The sequence below is a fragment of the Dipodomys ordii genome, unplaced genomic scaffold (assembly GCF_000151885.1).
Source record: "Dipodomys ordii isolate 6190 unplaced genomic scaffold, Dord_2.0 Scaffold150, whole genome shotgun sequence".
Taxonomy (NCBI): domain Eukaryota; kingdom Metazoa; phylum Chordata; class Mammalia; order Rodentia; family Heteromyidae; genus Dipodomys; species Dipodomys ordii.
The window spans coordinates 6,723,567-6,745,319 of NW_012267366.1; the positions used below are offsets into that span (position 1 = coordinate 6,723,567).

Consider the following 21,753-nt stretch of genomic DNA (forward strand, 5'->3'; position numbering starts at 1 on the left):
CTTCCTTCCTTCCTTCCTGTCTGTCTGTCTTTCTTTCTTTCTTTCTTTCTTTCTTTCTTTCTGTCTGTCTGTCTGTCTGTCTGTCTGTCTGTCTTTCTGTCTGTCTTTCTTTCTGTCTGTCTTTCTTTCTGTCTGTCTTTCTTTCTGTCTTTCTTTTTTTTTTTTGGTCCATCGTGGGGTGCTGTCCCTGTGCTCTTCAGCTCAAGGTGAGCACTCTACCCTTTGAGCCACAGTGCCACTTCCGGTTTTCTAGTGGTTTATTGGATATAAGAGTCTCACAGACTTTCCTGCCGGGGCTGGCTTTGAACTGTGATCCTCAGATCTCAGCCCCTCCTGAGTAGCTAGGATTACAGGCATGAGCCACCGGCGCCCAGCCCTTATATTTCTTAATTCTGTGGTATATACAGTGAAATCTTGCCAGCATTCTCCCCACTTTGCAGATTCTTCTATCCCTCTCCCCTTGACCCCACTTCCCCTCTTGTAAATACCCATTTCCTGGGTGGTACTTATTTTGTTGGACTTTGACTTGTTCTCTCTCTCTCTCTCTCTCTCTCTCTCTCTCCCTCTCCCTCTCTCCCTCTCCTCTCTCTCTCCTCTGTGTGCGTGTGTGTGTGTATGTGTGTGTGTGTGTGTGCGCGCGCGCATGTGTGTACGTATGTGTGTGTGTGTGTGTTTGTGTGTGTGTGTGTGTGTGTGTGTGTGTTGCAGATCCTGAAGCTTGAACTCTGGGCCTGGGTGCTGTCCCTGAGCTTCTTTTGCTTAAGGCCCGCCCTGTACCACTTGAGCCGTAGTGCCCCTTCCAGCTTCTTCTGAGTAGTCCATTGAAGATGGTAATCTCACAGACTTTCCTGCCTGGGCCGGCTTCAAACCTGATCCTTAGATCTCAGCCTCCTGAGTAGCTAGGATTGTAGGCATGAGCCACCAGCACCTGGCAAGGTTTATTTTTATTTTTTTAAGAATTATACTATTTGCACTGATAGATTCTGAAGATGACCTTTGAGAAATTCCTGAGTCAGAGATAGTCAGTAGTTCCAGAATTTTATTAGAAAAAGGTAGAGGCCAGGCCAGATGTAGGTGGCTCATGCCTGTAATCCTACTCAGGAGGTTGAGATCTGAGGATCACTGTTCAAAGCCGGCCTGGACAGGAAAGTCCATGAGACTCTTACTCCATTTAACCACCAGAAAACTGGAAGTGAAGTGGCGTTGTGGCTCAAGTGGTAGAGCCTTCGCCTTGAGCTGAAGAGCTCAGGGACAGTGCCCAGGCCCAGAGTTCAAGCCCCATTACCAACTAAACAAAAAAAGAAAAAAGGGTAGAGGTTAGAAGCCACAGGCTTTTAAGTATGACTCTGGAAAATTTCAACTTCAAATGGATGGATTCAAAGTATTTTTAGAAAAATTATATCTAGGCAGCATCAATACATTGTCTGTATTAGACATTGTCAAACCTGGCTGCATGTTAAGATCAGTTGGAAAGCTTTGATATCATCTTGATGTTTAATCCTCATCTAATACTAACTACAGCAGAATCTCTAGGAATGAAATATGGGCTTCAGTATTTTTTTAAAAGAAATTTATCGTAAAGGTGACGGTACAGAGGGGTTACAATTACATAAGTCAGGTAATGAGTACATTTCCTTTTGAATAGTGTCACCCACTCCCTCATTCTCTTCCCATTTTCTTCCCTCCTAGCATCAGTACTTTTTTGGGGGGGGTCCAGTCGTGGGGCCTGAATTCTGGGCCTGGGCATTGTCCCTAGCTCTTCAGCTCAAGACTAGCAGGCTACCACTTGAGCCACAGCGCCACTTCCGGCTTTTTTCTTTTTGCTTATGTGGTGCTGAGGAATCGAACCCAGGGCCTCATGCATGCAAGGCAAGCGCTCTACCACTGAGCCACCTTCCCAGCAGCATCAGTATTTTTTAAGCCCTCAGATAATCTGACTTAATGGTGCAGGTTGTACATTGGGAGTTTAAAAAGCTTCCTTGACGATTGTAATAGGCAACAAAGTTTGACAACCACAGGACTATGTGGCACTAGTGGGCAAATTTCTTAACTTTCTACTACATTGTATAATACTAGAGAATTTTATTGGTTTCTTCACCATTAAATATCTAAAATCCATTTATTAAATATCACACCAAAATGATCTATTCCCTTCTCTCCTTCTTCCTTCCCTTCTTTGTTTTCCTCCTGAGCAAATATGCTTAAGGAGAGTGTATTAGCATATTTGTAGTGACTGTGAGTGATCCAAAATAGAGCATCACAGGCTTCTATTTCCTTTGGACTTAACCTTGTTAACATTTTTTTTTTGCCAATCCTTGGGCTTGAACTCAGGGCCTGGGCACTATCCCTGAGCTTCTTTGACTCAAGGCTAGCACTGTACCACTTGATCCACAGCGCTATTTCCAGTTTTTTTCTGTGTATGTGGTACTGAGGAATCGAACCCAGGGCTTCATACATGTTGGCAAGTACTCTACCACTAAGGCATATTCCCAGCTCCTTGTCAACATTTTTTATTTGTGATGTAGAGTAGAAAGACATGATCAAAATACCTATCAAATTAAAAAAAATCAAAGTATAAGAGTTGCTTGTCTATTGAAGTTATTATTGTTTTAACATTTTTTCCCATAGCGTTTATATACACACATATACAGAACACATACATACATATATTTGGTCCTAAGGATTGAATTTAGGATATCAGACATGCCAAGTACATGCTGTATTAAACTATGCCTTTAGGCTTACTTTTGCTCATTTTGTTTCCTTTCTTAGAACTTTTGATATAGTAATAATAGAAAAACAGACATATCTAGTAGTCCCTAGAGTCAGTTATTCCATGGCATTGTTTACTAAGTTTATAGACTTTGTATATATATATATATATATATATATATATATATATCATTTTTATAAAGATATTAGATTAAAAACTTTGGAACATCCCCAAATAAAGAAAACATCACTCCAAAGCTGGGCGCCGGTGGCTCACACCTGTAATCCTAGCTACTCAGGAGGCTGAGATCTGAGGATCGTGGTTCAAAGCCAGCCTGGGCAGAAAAGTCCATGAGACTCTTATCTCCAATAAACCACTAGAAAACCGGAAGCGATGCTTTGGCTCAAGAGGTAGAGCTTCTCACTTTGAGCTGAAGAGCGCAGTGACAGTGCCCAGGCCCAGAGTTCAAGCCCCACGACCCACCAAAAAAAAAAATCACTCCAAAAAAGCAAGGAGACAGTCAATATTCTAGTGAAATTTGATGAAAACCCCCATCAAGTGGTTATGAAATCACCAGTTCAGAAGACTAGGCCTATTGTGTGTGAAAGGAAACTTTTAGAATTTGGAGGGGCTTTACAATGCTTGTAGTAGCTTTACAATACTTGCTTTAGAAGAACACTCTCATATGATACAATTTCTAAACTTAGAGGGAAGGTCTTGAACCATCTTTTTCTTTTCTTTTCTTTCTTTCTTTTTTTTTTTTTTGTCAGTCATCGGCCTGAACTTTGGGCTGGGTGCTGTCTCTCAGCTCTTCAGCTTAAGGCTAGCGCTCTACCACTTAAGCCACAGTACACTGGCTTTTTCTGCTTATGTGTTGCTAAAGAATTGAACCCAGGGCCTCATGCATGCAAGACAAGAACTCTACCACTGAGCCACCTTCCCAGTCCCCCATCTTTTTCATTTCAAGAAGCATCCTGAACCTGAATCTCTGAAACTACTGCAGGACAAAGTAGGAGAGACACTTGAACTTATAGGCACACGCAGGAACTTCCTGAACAGTGTCCCAGAGTCACAACAATTTGGAGAGAGACTTGACAAATGGGACTACCTTAAAATAAAATGTTTCTGCACAGCTAAAGCTATAGCAACCAAGCTAGAAAGACAACCAGCTAACTGGGAAAAAAATATTTACCAGCAATATATAAAACAAGGGGTTAATATCCAGTATATACAGGGAACTCAAGAAATTAATCCCTCCCAAACCTAACAAACCAAATTACTAAATGGGCAAGGGAACTAAAGAGAAACTTCTCAGAAGAAGAGATAAAAATGGCAAAGAAACACATGAGGAAATGTTCACCATCCCTGGTTGTGAAGGAAATGCAAATAAAGACAACCCTGAGAATACCACCTTACCCCAGTCAGAATGGCCCACATCCTAAAATCAGCCAACGACAAATGCTGGAGGGGATGCAGAGAAAGAGGAACCCTATAACACTGCTGGTGGGAATGGGAATGTACACTTATACAACCACTTTGGAAAGCAGTCTGGAGGGTCCTTAGAAAGCTAAAGATTGACCTCCCTTATGACCCAGTCATACCACTACTAGGCATCTATCCTGAACAACAGGAACCAGTATACAAGGACACATGCACCTCCATGTTTATTGCAGCACTGTTCACAATAGCCAGGATATGGAAACAACCCAGATGTCCCACCACAGATCAATGGATCCAAAAATTGTGGTATTTATACCCAATGGAATATTATGCAGCCATTAGAAAGGACAAAATAATGGCATTTGCAGAGAAATGAATGGAGCTAGAAGAAATCATGTTGAGCGAGGTAAGCCAAGAGCAAAGAGACAAACGGCATATGGTCTCCCTGATAAGTGGATGTTAAATCCAAAATGTAAGGTGATATGACAAAAACAAGACTTAAGAAATAAAGGACTTCCACTCATCTGGTCAATGACTACTAAATAACTCCATGTTGCTGATCACATGTATGGTATATATGTGTACACCAGAGGGAAACCAGGAAGACGACACAGAACTAGAGGGAATCAGGGAAAAACATACAACAGTGGGACATTGATCAAAATGAACTAAGGAACTCATGGGAGTGATGGGAGGGAGGGAACGAGTGGGAAAGAGGGAACAGCTGATGCTATGCAAAACAAAAGAAATGTACATGTCACCAAATGCGGAAGAAATAACTATTGCAAAGCTCATAGAACTCATAAAAGTTATAAACCACAATAAAAAAAAGAATTAGTCAAAAGGAAAAAATACCAACAAAAAATAAAAGAAGCATCCTGAACTGATTCTGTGAAATATTATTTGATAACTCACTTTGAATTTTTGTCATAGTTGTTTAAATATGTTGTTTTGACTCATACTCAGCCTTCAATTTGTATTATTCAAACCCTAGATTATATTGAATTCAAAGCCAAACAATTGAATTTTGTCAGCTTCCTCATGTGCCATTCCATATGTTCCTTCCCTACCTCCTTCCTCTCCTTCCCTTCCTTCCCCCCTCCCTTCTTTTTTTGAGAGAAGGTCTCTAAGCAGTCCAGAGCGAACTTACAATCCTCCTTGTTCAACTTAGTGCTTCTAAACCCAGATTTGGGAAAATAATTTATGTGTAGCAGAAAAATTATAGCTGCTCTTGTAGCTACTACTATGGTTTGGAAATTACAAAGAATCAGATTGTGCTTGATCACGTCCAACATCATATGATGAACAGGGATTCAGAAGAAGCATAAATGAATCCTGCCCAGCAGTCCCTTAGCTACCATGATGTTAACTGGTGCTTTTCTCCCTCCTCTCCTGTGTCTTCCTCATTAGTGTCTAAGACTGAAGGGAATCAGCTAAGAGTGGCTCCTTGAAGCATAAAGGGAAGGGATTTTTTACCCTCTTGTCTTGGCATCTGAAGTTGAACTCATGAACATAATATGATTTAGAAGTCATGGGCTGCGGCACTTCTTCATTGAGAAACAAGCAACCTGAGAAAGGTGAGTGTTGGGAACAAGCCTGTGCTTATGAATGAAAAGGAGGGAGTGTACTCTACTTACACTCTGCTTTCTCATTTACTCTCATCATTCTCAAGCTGTGGTGTGATTTTGTACAAGGCACCATCAGTTGGTGATAGCTAAATACTGGGGGAACATGAGAAAATACCTGTAGAGAACATAAAGTACTGTGTAAGAGATAGGTTCTATTTGATTTCATTTCAGTTGAAAATGTACCAATATAAAATCTCAGTGTTGGGGCTGGGAAGGTGGCTCAGTGCTTGACTTGCATGCATGAGGCCTTGGTTCGATTCCTCAGCACCACCTAAGCAGAAAAAGCCAGAAGTGGTGCTATGGCTCAAGTGGCAGAGCGCTAGCCTTGAGCTGAAGAGCTGAGGAACAGCACCCAGGTCCAGAGTTCAGGCCCCACGACTGACAAAAAAAAAAAAAAGAGTCTCACAGACTTTCCTGCCCAGGCTGGCTTTGAACCGTGATCCTCAGATCTCAGCCTCCTGAGTAGCTAGGATTACAGGCGTGAGCCACTGGGCCCGGCTCCAATTAGCTTTTTTTTTTGGGGGGGGTGTCCGGTCGTGGTGCCTAAACTCTGGGCCTGGGCACTGTCCCTCAGCTCTTCAGCTCAAGGCTAGAGCTCTACTACTTGAGCCACAACACCACTTCCGGATTTTTTTGTTTTTGCTTATGTGGTGCTGAGGAATCGAACCCAGGGCCTCATGCATACAAGGCAAGCGCTCTACCACTGAGCCACCTTCCCAGCCCATCCTCAATACTCTTATAAATAGATACATGATACAATGTCGTACCCATGTCCATACTTAAGTGACAACATCATTGTTGCCATTTTATTTTATTTATTTTTTGCTGGTCCTGTGGCTTGAACTCAGGGCTTGGGCGCTCTACCTGAGCCTCTTTGTGCTCAAGGCTAGCACTCTACCACTTGAGCCACAGCGCCACTTCTGGCTTTTTTGAGTAGTTTATTGGAGATGAGAGTCTTATGGGGATTTTTCTGCCCAGGGTAAGCTTTGAACCTCAATCTTCAGATCTCAGCCTCCTGAGTAGCTAGCATTACAGACGTGAGCCACCAGCGCCTAGCTGTTGCATTTTATTACATTTTATATATCAGTGATCACTGATCACAGAACTTCATGAATTTGCTTCATGTTTCTTAAATATCCTAGGGAGAATTGGGAGAATGTTAGATCATCTGTTTTCCACAGCAGTATTTTGTATGCTTTCCTCTATCCCCATTTAATTAGAGGCTTAAATGTTTCCCTTTATTTGTGCTTGGTTGCTTTTCCATGGTTACTAGAATCTAGTTGAAATTTACTGGAATGTTTAATGGATATAGCCTGTATACTTTATTTTATAGCCGGGGCAATTATATGAGTATTTTTCTCTTGTATTCCTTTCCTTTGTTATGTATGTTATGAATCAGTTCCCAGTTTTGGTTCTACATCTTGGTTTTGGACATTGACTCTGGCTTCTAAAGTGGAGAATAAATTAGAGAATGTAGCATTCAAGTTAGTCTATCCTTATATATGTGGGATGTTTTCCTTGTGGTGTTATGTTAGCTAGCTAATCTCTGAAAGTAGGAAGGGACATGGGGAATACTCTTTCAAACCTTTAGGCATGTCATGAAAATAGATCTTTAAAAAACAAACTGAATTATCCTATAGCAAATCTTTTTTAGCACAGAGTGAAGAGAGTAATTATCTTTTTATATTTTTAGAATTAGACATAGTTCTTTAAATTTACGTTAAATCTTATGTTAAAGGAAAAAAAGACTAAATCCAACCTAAAATGCAAGTTCTATCTTTTTTGGGGGGGGTCCGGTGGCCCCCCCAACATTCATATGCAAGTTACTATGTAAAAATAGGTTTTTAGTTTTCTTGCACATATATAAGTAGTATACACACACACACACACATGATTTTTTTTGGGGGGGTCCGGTCGTGGGGCCTGAACTCTGGGGCCTGGGCACTGTCCCTCAGCTCTTCAGCTCAAGGCTAGCGCTCTACCACTTGAGCCACAGTGCCACTTCTGGTTTTTATCTTTTTGCTTATGTGGTGCTGAGGAATTGAACCCAGGGCCTCATGCATGCAAGGCAAACGCTCTACCACTGAGCCACCTTCCCAGCCCCATAATTTATATATTTTTTTGTTGACCATGGGGCTTGAACTCTGGGCCTGAGGGCTGTCCCTACACTCTTCAGCTCATGGCTAGTACTCTACCAGTTGAGCTATAGCACCACTTCCAGTTTTCTTGTGGTTTATTGGAGATAAGCCAGCTCAGGCTGGCTTTGAACTGTGATCCTCAGATCTCAGCCTCCTGAGTAGCTAGGATTACAGGTGTGAGCCACCTGCGCTGGGCCACATAATATTTTTTTGTGCTGGTCCTGGGGCTTGAACTCAGGGCTTGGGTGTTGTCCCTAAGCTTTTGTGCTCAAGGCTTGTGCTCTAACACCTTAGCCACAGCTCCACTTCCAGGTTTTTGGTTGTTCATTGGAAATAAGAGTCTTACAGACTTTCCTGCCCAGGCTAGCTTTGAACTTCAATCCTCGGATTGTATCTTCCTAAGTAGCTAGGATTATAGGCATAAGCCACCAGTGCCTGACGTGTATGTGTATTTTTAATTGATGTGAAATGGTATTGTGTTTTATTCAATTTAGTCTCTGACTTTTTTAGTAAGTGTTCTAATGAAAGCACTACATTTTTAAGACTTAGCACATCATTATGGGTTTATTTTACCACTTCCAGGGTATATTAGTATGAAATTTTCTACAGCCATGAAGAAGCAATTATATTCCCCACATGCCCTTTGTGAACTGTATAGAAATTATTTTGGTGTGTATAGTGAAGAATAGAATATTTCTTAGTGGTGATAGAAGTAGGTACTGATACTAAACCCATTCCAATGGGGAAACTGAGGCTTTGAATATTTTAATATCGTTACAGGTCTCTTAGTAATTAGCAGAGCTAGAGTTCAAATTTAGGTAGACCTACTGCACCAAACTTTTACCCCTTAAAGGCTGTGCCATCATTATTTTTTTGAGTGTTTGAGACTTGAGTAAATTCTATGAAAAGGTGTCAAAATCGACTCATTTTTTATAGTTTTTATATACTTAGGATATGGAATCTAGGTGGACTGATTATAATTTTGCTGAAATACTCGTCTTTACCAAGAGCTACATATTAACTGTATTTTTTCTGACTTTCATATCCTGTGGGTTCACAGTGGTCAAAGCTGCATTGGTCATCCAGAACTGGTATCGAGGTTACAGAGCTCGATTGATGGCCAGACAGCATTATGCACTTGCCATCTTCCAGTCGATTGAATACGCTGATGAACAAAGCCAAATGCAGGTCTGTTTTGCAAGGTTGTCTCTCTCCCTGCCCTCTACTGCTAAAATACTTCTCTTTATCTTCTGTTGTTGAAAGAATGGAAGCTTTGGTTCATTTTAAGCTGAGGAAGTTTGATCAGAGTCTTTAGTACAGAAGGTAGCAACTTTGTCTTGGAACTAGATATTAAGGGAGTGTCATTTGGGAAGAAGGTGATGGTGTGGAGCTTTGAAGTTGACATTTTTCAGAGGGCTACAAAGTATTTAGCTAAGTAATAGAGATTACTTTATTCTATTTGACAGTATGTGCCCTAGTGGGAGCTAAAGTTGCTATTTTAGGAAGGGAAAGAGAACTTAGGAGTTAAAATGGAAGAATTTCCTAAGAATAAAACTTAAGCAAGTTCTGTAAGATATATCTATATCTATATATCTATTTCTATATGAGAGAGAGGAATGGGGCCTTTAAAGCTGGGCCCTGGTGGCTCTTGCCTGTAATCCTAGCTACTAAGGTGGCTGAGATCTGTGGTTCAAAGCCAGCCTGGGCAGGAAAGTCTGTGAGATTTTTATCTCCAATTCACCACCAGAAAACTGGAAGTGGTGCTATGGCTCACGTGGTAGAGCACTTGCCTTGAGCTGAAGAGCTGAGGAACTGCACTCAGGCCCAGAGTTCAAGCCCTATGACCAACCAAAAAGAAAAAAATGTAGAGGTGATGTACAGAGAGGTTACAGGAATGGCTTTTTTAAAGCTTGCAATATGAATTCAAAATTTCTTCTTTAATGCTGACTAACAAAAATGGTCACTTTTTAACAAAAAAGATATAGGAAAGATCTCCAATATAGTTATTAATGAAAAATTAATAACTTGTAGACTAATATCCTACATATGTGCAAAAATTAAACACAATATCTAAAGAGATATATAGCACATTTGTTTACTGTGATTAGTTATGGGGACAGGAGTATTGATGGGTGAACATGGATGTCAGCAGGAACTTAACACTTTCATTTGGTATAGTGGGTAGTTTGAAACATCATATTTATGTATCAGTTTCTAATCTTTTAAAATAAGTAAGAACATGTCAAAGAGTTAAATGGGTTAGTTTCTTCTTGTTTGCTCTTAAAAAGATTGGATTCAGTCCAATGGTCCCTTTTTCCTGATTAAGAGCTCTTTTACTTATTTATTTATTTTTATCTTTTTTTTGGGTCCGGTCGTGAGGCCTGAACCCTGGGCATGGGTGCTGTCCTTCAGCTCTTCAGCTCAAGGCTAGCGCTCTACCACTGAGCCACCTTCCCAGCCCTGTTGGCTATCTTTTAAAACACTACTTAATCTAACCACCAAACAGAAAAGAAACAACTAAATAGTTGCCTTAGGTGAGAGGAAGAGTGAGACAGAGATTCTGATATATGTGACTTATTGAACCTGAAGGAGTGTTCTCAGGAGAAACCTTTAAGGGAGTGAGGAAGGAAAGCAAGCTAGGATGGCAGGGGAAGCTTTCAGAGAAGTGTGACTCAGCCCGATTTCATCAGGAGACCTCAAGTGTGAAATGAATTACAGATTGTCTCATGCGTAGGCAGAAGGTGGGGGAAGGGGCTGCTGTGCTTTTGCCTCTGTCACTTGTTGTCTATGGCCATCCTGCCAGCAGAGATGGACGTGTAATATCCCATGCTGCTTAGTATGGTGCTGCCCATCTACAAGGGCAGGGATAAGTGTGGCACCTGTGCCCCTGTAGCAGCGGGTAGGTGAATGCCTCAGAGTAGAAAACTGGCAGCATTTTTCACAGTAGATGTTTGGGCTTCATTAATTGATTTATACATTTGTTTTTATTTTATCCAGCTATCCAACTTCTTTTCCTTCATGTTGGAACATTATAAACATGCACGTAAGGAAGATCTAGGTAAGCAAAAAGTTATGTTTTGAATTAGTCATTAGGTACTGAATTATTCTCATGAGAAATGCAAATACTGAAGATAGGCATCTTTTTCATTTCTGAAATTTTTTCTCATCTCTCTTGGCTTTGTGACATCCAACAAGTGGTGAAATTACTTTGACTGGATTTGTTTTTCTCTTTGCATGTGAATTGCTTTGGTATTTTCACTTTTCCAAAAGAACAGATTTCATTTTGCATTCATTAATTGAATAGCTCTCTTGAACCACAGTCTGAATGCACATTAGCTTAGTAAAGATGATCTCATTTCTCCCTCAAAAAAATCTTGTGATGGGAAATCACAATATTTTGAATATTTCACATGATGGGTCATTTTAATACTGGCAGATTAAATGCAATTGGCCCCAACATGCTTCTGTTTTCTTGTCTCTTTCCTGTGTGGGTCTGTGTCTGTCTTCTGTAGTTTGAATATATTCCTCCCTCCCAGAGTTCATGTGATGCAACAGTATTGAAAAGTTGGACCTTTAGAAGATAATTAAGTCCTCATGAATGGATTAATTCCATTACCATGGGAGTATATTTGTTACCTTGAGAGTGGTGTCCTTATGAACTATGAATTGAGCCACCATTTCTCTTTCTTATATATGCTGCTGGCCATGTTCTGGCTTATGCCTTCACCAGGCATTGCTCCATTGGTCTTTGACTTCCCAGCCTCCTAAACCCATAGCTAAATAAATATATGTACATTATAAATTATCTAATGTGTAGTATCTGTAATTGTATCGGAAAGAAACTAAAACACTATTCTTTTTTTTTTTTTTGGTGCTGATAGTAGGGCTTGAACTCAAGGCCTGGGTGTGGTCCCTGAACTCTTTTGCTCTAGGCTGGTTAGTATTCTACCACTTGAGCTATAGCTCCACTTTGGCTATTTTTTGGTAGTTAATTGGAGATAAGAGTCTCTTGGACTTTCCTGCTGGGGCTGACATTGAACCCTGATCCTTAGATCTCAGCCTCCTGAGTAACTAGTATTACAGGTGCCTGGACATAATGTGGCTTAAAAAAATCATTTATGGGCTGGGAAGATGGCTCAGTGGTAGAGCGCTTGCCTTGTATGCATGAGGCCCTGGGTTCGATTCCCCAGCACCACATAAGCAAAAAGAAAAAAAGCCGGAAGTGGTGCTGTGGCTCAAGTGGTAGAGCGCTAGCCTTGAGCTGAAGAGCTGAGGGACAGCGCCCAGGCCCCACGACTGGACCCCCCCCCCAAAAAAAAATCATTTACTTTGCCCTAAGTTGTAAAGTTCATTTCCAATATACTGTCTTGTGGGTATCATTGTTGCAATGGGTATCTGTGTCCTTGTTTCAGCATTCCTTTATTCCCCTCCCCCTCCCCAAATTAGACAAACGTATATACAAGATACAGGGTACCAAAATCAAGTACAGTGACAGCAGGGGATATACCATAGGGGAAAGAACATACAAAGGAAACAAAAAAAAATCACAAAGTGCATTAAAAACCACCACAACAAAGAGAAACCTCTTGTGTCCATCCATATCTAGGGGTTCATTTCACCTAGCATTATCTTTTTTTTTATTTTTACTTAATTTTTTTCTCAAGTCCTGTTTACTTGGTTGTATCTCCTTACATATTGTATTTAACATCCACATATCAGGGAGACCATGTGCTGTCTGTTTTGCTCTTGGCTTACCTCACTCAAAATGATTTTTTCTAATTCCATCCATTTCCTTGCTAATGCCATTATTTTGTCCTTTCTAATGGCTGCATAATATTCCATTGCATATATGTACCACAATTTTTCAATGCATTCATCTGTAGTGGGGCATCTGGGTTGTTTCCATATCTTGGCTATTGTGAACAGTGCTGCGGTGAACATGGAGGTGTATGTGTCCTGCCTCCTATTGCTCAGGGTAAGTAGATGCCTAGGAGTGGTATGTCTGGGTTATAGGGTAGGTCTATATTTAGTTTTCTGAGGTGCTTCTAGACTGCTGTCCAAAGTGATTGTATTAGTGGACATTCCCACCAGCAGTGCAATAGGGTTCCTCTTTCTCCACATCCACTCCAGCATTTGTCATTGACTGAATTTAGGATGCCAGCCATTCTGACTGGGATAAGATGTTATCTCAGGGTTGTTGTTATTTGCATTTTCTTTACAACCAGAAACGATGAACATTTCCTCATGTGTTTCTTTGCCATTTTTTATCTCTTCTTTTGAAAAGTCTCTCTTTAGTTCCCTTGTCCATTTAGTAATTGGTTTGTTTGGTTTGGGGAGATTAGTTTTTTGAGTTAGTTCCTTGTATATCATGGATATTAGGCCCTTGTCTCATATATTGCTGGTAAATATTTTTTTCCCAATTAGTTGGCTTTCTTTCTATTTTGGTTACTATGTCTTTAGCTGTGCAGAAACTTTTTATTTTAAGGTAGTTGCATTTGTTGAGTCTCTCTCCAAATTGTTGTGACTCTGGGACACTGTTCAGGAAGTTCCTGCATGTGCCTATTAGTTCAAGTGTCTCTCCTACTCTGTCCTGCAGTAGTTTCAGAGTTTCAGGTTTGATGTTAAGGTCTTTAATCCATTTTGAGTTGATGTTAGTGCATGGTGACAAGCTGGAGTCCACTTCTAGTTTTCTGCATGTGGCCACACAGTTTTCCCAGCACCAGTAGTTGAAGAGGCTATGGTTCTTCCACTGTATGTTTTTGGCTCCTTTGTTAAATATCAGCTGACTGTAAGCATGTGGTTTTATTTCTGGATCTTCTCATCTGTTCCATTGTTCTTTGAGTCTGTTTTTGTGCCAGTACCAAGCTGTCTTTGTTATTATGGCTGTATAGTAGAGTTTGAAGTCTGGCATTGTGATCCCTCCAGTGTTGTCTAGGTTTCTCAAGTTTATTTATTTAATTATTATATTTATTTTTGTGTTGGTCTTGGGGCTTGAGCTCAGGGCCTGGGCATGGTCCCTGAGCTTCTTTTTGCTTAAGGCTAGTGCTCTACCACTGTAGCCACATTACCACTTCTGGCTTTTTTGAGTAGTTTATTGGAGATAAGAGTCTCATGGACTTTCCTCCCCAGGCTGGTTTTGAACCATGATTATCAGATCTCAGCCTCCTGAGTAGCTAAGAGTACAGGTGTGAGCCACCACATTTGGCTCAGGTTTATTTTTAAATCAAGGATAGTCTTGAATTTTATGAAGTGTCATTTTGGCATCTGTTAAATTTATTATGTAGATGCCAGTGGTTTTGATTTATGATTGGGAAATTAAATAACTACAAATGTAGTTCAAATTGTACTTAAATTTTTTTTGTACTTTCCATAGCAATGTATGGAGTGACCTGTAGGTTACGGAGGCAGAAATTTTTTTCTTTCTTTCTTTTCTTTTTTTTTTTTTGCCTGTCATGGTGCTTGAACTTGGCCTGAGCACTGGTCTGTGAGCTTCTTTGGCTCAAGGCTAGTGCTCTACCTTTGAGTCACAGCACCACTTCAGGCTTTTTTCTGTTTATGTGGTACTGAATAATCAAATCTGGGGCTTTATGCATACTATGCAAGCACTCAACCACTGAGCCACATTCACAGCCTTTTTATTTTTACCTCCTTCTTTAGCCTGTGTGTTCAATGCTAGGGATTGAACCAGGGTTTTTTTTTTGTGCTAGGCAACTATAAGGACAATACAGAAATTGTATTTTTTTTGAAATTATGGACTTTAATTTTTTCCTTGTCCAGATTTTGAGTCTCTACTAGTTGAATGAAAAGATTATGTGTAGGAGTATTTTTGAGGTATTTTGTTTAAAACAACTTGGAAGGGTATCATTTGATTGTTATACAAGATTTTGTTATACTTAATTTGTTTATATTTATGCCAAAAATATAAGTCTAAAATAAGCTATAGATTAATTACATGTTGCATGAATTTTCATACATATATTTGTCATTTGTTAAATTATTGTTGTTAATAGTAGTAGCAAGGAAATGTTAACACTTTGGATTGTTTTTATACATGACACACTTAAGCTTTTAGAGCAAAATATGTTATTTTATGCTACTAGAAACTACCAAAAAGATAACTGATTTGATGCAGATTAATATTTCACAGTAAATAGTTTAAACTGAAAATTGTTTAGGAGAATGATCTTTTTCATGTTTTTTAAAAAATATATTTAATCTCTGAATTTTTGTCTATGGTACAGCAGTTTTTCAGAAAGGGTCTTACCATGTAGCCCAGGCTACAGGTAGGGGCTTGTTGATTTTTCTCTTAAGAGATGCTTCATATTTTAGTGTATTGAGTTTGGAAAAGATAAGTTTTTTTGGGAACAAAATTCATCTTCAAGAATGTCTACTAGCCATGCACCATTGGCTCATGCCTATAAGCCTAGCTACTCAGGAGGCTGATAGCTGAGGATCACAGTTTGTAGTCAGCCCACACAGGAAAGTCCAGGAGACTCTTACCTCCAATTAACCACAAAAACCTGAAAGTGGAGCTGTGGTTCAAGTGGTAGAACACAGCTTTAAATGAACAAGCTAAGGGATAGTGCCCCTGTCCTCAAGTCAAATCCCAGTACTGGCATGCATGCTCACGCATGCTCACGCTTGCTCATGCACGCACGCACGTACACACACACACACATACACACACACACACACACACACACACACACGCACGCACCCAAAAGACTAGGAGAGAGTGAAGGAAAGGGTCATATTGTCCAAAAAAAAATGTACCCTTTGCCTCACTTATGTAACTGTAACTCCTCTGTACATCTGCTTTTTTTTTTCTCTTCTTTTTTTTTTTTTTATCAGTCGTGGGGCTTGAACTTTGGGCCTGGGTGCTGTCTCTGAGCTCTTCAGCTCAAGGTGAGCACTCTACCACTTAAGCCACAGTGCCACTTCTGGTTTTCTGGTGGCTAATTGAAATTAAGAGTCTCGGGGACTTTACTGACTGGGCTGGCTTTGAACCATGATTCTCAGATCTTAGCCTCCTGAGTAGGTAGGATTACAGGCATGAGCAATCAGCGCCCAGCTGTACATTGCCTTTATAATAACAATATTATTTTAAAAAATTGAAATGAATGGCATGATAATTAACTATTTTTTGTGTGTGCTGGTCCTGGGGCTTGAATCAGGGCCTGGGTACTGTTCATAAGCCTTTTTTTTTTCTTCACTGAAGGCTAGCTCTCTATCATTTGAGCCACAGCTTCACTTCCAGCTTTTTGGTGATTAATTGGAGATAAGAGTCTCACAGACTTTCTTGCCCAGACTTCAAACTGCAAATCTCAGATCTCAGCCTCATGAGGAAATAGGATTGTAGTCATGAGACACTGGTTCCTAGGCATGATCATTAAATATTTAAATAGAATATTTGCATCACTACTTAAATAGTGAATCTGAGTCAGGGCTCTGTCCTTAAACCATTGCAATGGCTTAACTTCTATGTATCTATGTATCTATCTGTCTACCTATCCATTTATTTATGTATTTAGAAGATCGTGTAAAGAGCCTCAGATTTAATAAGGAAATAAAAATCAGCCATCAAACTAAAAAAAAATCATGAATCCGAGATAAAGGTTATCAGGATGCTTTGCATTTTTAGGTTCTAACAACTTGGAATAACTTATAGATTTCAAGCAAAACTCATTAGATGAGGAAAATTATCTCTTTCTGACAACATTGAAGATAGATATTTTTCCATCCTAAGGTCTACATCTTATAAAATATTATGAACTATCACCAAAAATATATGGGGCTATATAACAATTTAGAAAGCATTTTAAATTTTAACATATGACTTAACTTTAGAAAAAAATTTCTGTTTTTTTTCTTAACTGAAATCTGTCTGCATAGCTGGATAATGAAAAAAATGTATTCTAATTTGCTAACATTATATGTTGCAAACATGACCTCCAAGTTTCAAAAAGAAACTTCAGAGAATGTTTTAATAAGAATTTAGTGTTAAAGAGTTTGTCATCATCCTTTGAGTCAGTTATTTCTTACTGTAGTAATATTGTGTATTAACTATTATACTTCAGTGACACATAATAAATACATTTTATAGCCATTAAATATATTGCTAAGCAATTCTATTGATCTTGGCAGACTAGAGTTGGTGGTTTTGGGGTTCCTGGCTAGAATACACTCATGATCTGGAGGTTTGCTGGCTATTGGTTAATGAAGGATGGCCTCAGCTAGAATCATTCACCTCTGCTCCACATGGTCTTGGCCTTTTAATAGACTAACATAGGCCTAGTGGTAGTGTCAGGATTTCAAAAGAGCAAGCATGGAACCATATATGGCTTCCTGAGACCTGGGCTGGAGCTGGTAGCTATCACTTCCTCCACATTCCTCAGGCCCAGGCATTTTGAAGGGATGAGCAAATAGACGCTTGATAGGATTTTTACATGGGTTCAAGTTGGAATAGAAAATGGAACTACTTTTGCAGTCAGTCAGTCACTTCCCCTTTCAACTTTCTTTGCCAGAATTTTCTTGATTTCTGTTCCTGGGCTGAGTGTTTCATGGAATCTGGCAAGGAATGACCTTAGGTCTAAGCACTTCCTAAACTGGGCAGTGCAGAGATCTGTTATTCTACAGAAATGCTTGAGAAAGAGGCTTTTGGGGTATTTTCTGCCTATAGTTTGTCACATTATCTGCTTTGTTACCAAGAGAAAAAGAAAATTATGTAGGATGATTTTTATGTAAAAAGACAAATCAATACCAGTTAAGCAAAATCCTTTCTAGTTTAATTTTCTGAAGAGCTGGAAGCAGCAGATGTTTGAGCCAAATACAGTGCACTATTATGTTTTTAGCCTTATTTGTAAAAGAGGGGGGATAACTTGTGGCTAAAAATGAGACCTCAGATATCAGAGCATCAGATACTTTAATTGATCAGTCTTCACTGTGCTTCTTTTAGACTCTTGTCTACTATATGATCTGACTGCTCTGGCAAAACATCAACATGGGAAGGGATGGTGATGATCTATGTGAATATCCCCACGAGCCCCAGAATCAGTTGTTCCTCAGGGTTGTCCTCCTGTGGGACATCTTGATATTCATTACATTTAGCACAATGCCTTATGTGGCTTAGGAATTTAAGAAGATCTTTGTTAAAAATGAAGTACAGGAATGATGATTTCTATTTTGGTGGCTCTTTGTCTTTCCTTTTCCAGTATTAGTGAATCGACTTCGTGAAACCAACTTGCAGGACCTCAAGGATAGACAGTCCTATGTCGAGTTGGTAGAAGTCCCCAAGTCCTATGATGGTCCTCGGCTACAATTTCCTCTCACTTTTACTGATATTGATGTACTTCTTGAGGCCTTCAGGCAACAACAGGCAAGTTGAACAGAAGCTGCCCTAATTCTTGTGCATTGTAGGTGCTCAGTGACATCCCAATGAGTGGATGAATGAAAATACTGCGGCAGAAATGTATCTCCATGGAGAAATGCTTCATATGCTGTGAGAGTTGCCTTCTGCTTTATTTAACCTATTAAATAGAAGTTTCCTCAGGTGTGTAGCAGCCTCTCAGTTTGTAGGCTTACAGCCTTTCCTTTTTCCTTTTGATAGATTATAAAAGCATCTTTATTTAACACTTGAAACATAGAACAGAAAATGGAAAGTTTGCAGTACATGGAAGCATAATCCATTAGTCACCATACATATATCACCCAGAAAGAAAAGCAAAATAGCAGATTTACGTAATTCCTGTAACAAAATTGGTCTGATTCTCAGATGCTTCTTTCATCTGCCGGTGTGTTCAGCTGTATACAGTGCACACCATGGCTTCTGAGGTCACAGTCAGCTGAAGCTGTAGCTCACACAGCACTCATCTGGCAGGACTGTTACAGTGGCATCTCTGCCCAGGAAGCAAAGGAGTTACCAGCCCATTCTAACAGTAAATTGAACATCCTTTAAATATCAGAGTGGGTAATATCATCATGCTATCAGAAAAATATTAGCTAGTGAGGACAGCAGTGTAATGCTTGAGGCTGAAAAGTGCCTCTTCAGTTTCATTTCTTTGTATACTTGGGAAGTGGCTCTGAAACATCAAGTTGTGGGGCTTATGGTTCTTTGTTGATTCTTTGGAGTTTGGTTATTTGAGCTCTCTACAGATTTTGGTTATTAATCTTTTGTCAGATGTACACCTGTTAAAGATATTCTCCTATTCTTTAGGCTCTCTTCAGCCTAGTGGCTATTTCCTTTGTTATTAACTTTCTGTACCCATGTCTCTGCTAACATTTGTACTTGTTTGTGCTAGCTATTCTGACTGAGATAAGACAATCTTTTTAACAAAAGTGCTGAGAAAACTGATATCTACATGTAGAGCACTGAAACTAGATCCCTGCCTCTTGCCTTGTACTAATATCATTTCAAAGTGGGTCAGAGTTCTTAATGTAAGACCTGAGGCTTTGAATCTGCAACAGGAAAACATAGAGAAAACTATGGAACATGTAGGCCTAGGAAATAAATTCCCATATAGAATTCTAATAGCTCAGCAAGTAAGAGTGAGGACTGATAAGTTGTATTGCATCATACAAAATGTTTCTGTGCAGCAAAGGAAACTCGCTAGACTGAAGAGATAATCTATGGAATGGTAGAAAACCTTTGCCAGCTTTGTATCTGACAAGGGATTAATAGTCAGAATAGGCAGGAGGCTCAACTAACTGTACTCTTAAAGAATTAACAACTCAGTAAGTGAGCAAATGAACTAAACAGACAATTCTCAAAAGAAGAAGTACAAATGGCTTATAAATAGATGATGAAGTGCTGCACAGCCCTAGCCATAAAGGAAATGCATGTCATGACATTTGGATCCTTCTGTTTTTAATGCAGACATTTATAGCCATGAATTCTCTCTGCATTTGCTGTGTTGTGTGTCGTGTGTGTATGTGTGTGTTTGTTTGTTCCATCGTGGGGCTTGAACTCTGGGCCTGGGCACTGTCCCTGAGCTCTTCAGCTCAAGGCAAGTGCTCTACCGTTTGAGCCACAGTGCCACTTATGGCTTTTTCTGTTTATGAAGAATTGAACCCAGAGCAAGCACTCTACCACTAAGCCATATTCCCAGCCCTGAGTTGTTGATTCTTTAAGGATTTTCTTTCCTTCCTTCCTTCCTTCCTTCCTTCCTTCCTTCCTTCCTTCCTCCCTTCCTTCCTCCCTCCCTTCCTCCCTCCCTTCCTCCCTCCCTTCCTCCCTCCCTTCCTCCCTCCCTTCCTTCCTCCCTTCCTTCCTCCCTTCCTTCTTCCCTTCCTTCCTCTTTCTTCCTCTCTTTCTTTCTCTCTTTCTTTTTGTCGGTCGTGGGACCTGAATTCTGGGCCTGGGCCTGGGCACTGTCCCTCAGCTCTTCAGTTCAAGGCAAGCGCTCTACCGCTTGAGCCACAGCACCACTTTCGGCTTTTTCTGCTTATGTAGTGTTGAGGAATCGAACCCAGGGCCTCATGTTTGCAAGGCAAGCACTCTACCACTGATCCACCTTGCCAGCCCCAGGGTTTAGTTTCTTGAGCTCTTTGTATATTCTGGATATTAGGCCATTGTCCAGAAAATTTTTGTACCCCCAAATAAAACCCTTTCTCCATTAGCAGCACTCTTTTCCTCGTTCTCCCACCTCCTGGCCGCAATTAATTTAATTTCTTCTTCTACAAATGTGTCTAATATGAATGTTTCATGAGTAGTATTTGATATGTGACCTTTTTGCTTGGCATTGCTTTCAGAGTTTATCCATGTAATTTTATATATCAATATCTCATTTCTGTTTTTTTGCTGCATTCTCTTTGAATAGGCCTACCAATTTCTATTGAAAGAATCATATATATATATATATACACCTATATTTCAATATTCATTTGAGTTATATTAATTTGTGTGTATGTATATGTTTATTTGATTACTGGGCCTTGAACTCAGAGCCTCATGCCCTTGCTTCACTTTTTCTCCTTAGGGTTGGCACTCTACCATGTGAGCCATACCTCCTCTTTTGATTTTTTCCTGGTTATTGAAGATGAGAGTCTCTCAGATGTGTCTGTGTGAACTGGCTTTAAAGCATAATCCTCAGCTATCAGCCTCCTGAGTAGTTAGGATTACAGGTGTGACAGCACCAGTACCTGACTATACATTTTTATTCCAAGTACAAAATGCATATTTTGTACATTTAAAAACTGCTTTTATTTGTGTATGAGAGAGACAGAGACAGAGAGAGACAGAGACAGAGAGTGAGTAATGGATCTTGAACTCAAAGACTGAGCACTATATCCTAGGTTTTTCACTGAAGTCTGATACTCTACCACTTAACTCACATGTCTACTTCTGGCTTTTGAGTGATTAATTGGAGTCTCAGACTTTCCTGCCTGGAATGGCTTTGAACCTTGATACTCGGATCTTAATCACCTGAGTACCTAAGATTATAGGTATGAGCCCAGCACCAAGCTAAAAACACTCTTAGAAAGAAATACTATTTAAAAGAGATATCTTTTTAAAGTATAATTTTATTTAAAAGAATGTGACTATTTTGAGTGGTTAATCTGAATGTACTTATAAATATAGAAACCAACATCTGAATTAATCATTTTGAGTCTCTAATGTTACAGTTGTGAACAAACTGATTTTAATGCTACTGAAAGATATCCTTATCAGCAAGTACAAATATTAATACATAATTTTATCTTGGAAAATTTTTTTTAATTTAATTTTATTTTATTTGTGAGCATACTGTACAGAGGGGTTACAATTGCATGGGCAGGATAATGCGTACATTTCTTACCAAGCATTGCAGCCTCCTCCTTTGTTTACCCTTCACATCCC

At 39.7% G+C, this 21,753-nt stretch overlaps 1 protein-coding gene across 3 annotated transcripts in view; it reads left to right on the top strand.

Moving 5' to 3' along the window:
- Positions 1 to 5,684: 5,684 nt before the first annotated feature.
- The window catches only part of Ppef1 (protein phosphatase, EF-hand calcium binding domain 1), a 43,862-nt gene continuing 27,793 nt past the window's right edge, over positions 5,685 to 21,753 (top strand). For all 3 annotated transcript variants that reach the window (XM_013032143.1, XM_013032145.1, XM_013032144.1), the window contains exons 1-4: positions 5,685 to 5,730; positions 8,980 to 9,107; positions 10,917 to 10,977; positions 18,131 to 18,294. In XM_013032143.1, coding sequence (XP_012887597.1) covers positions 5,685 to 5,730; positions 8,980 to 9,107; positions 10,917 to 10,977; positions 18,131 to 18,294 — 399 coding nt within the window. The remainder of the gene's footprint in view (positions 5,731 to 8,979; positions 9,108 to 10,916; positions 10,978 to 18,130; positions 18,295 to 21,753) is intronic.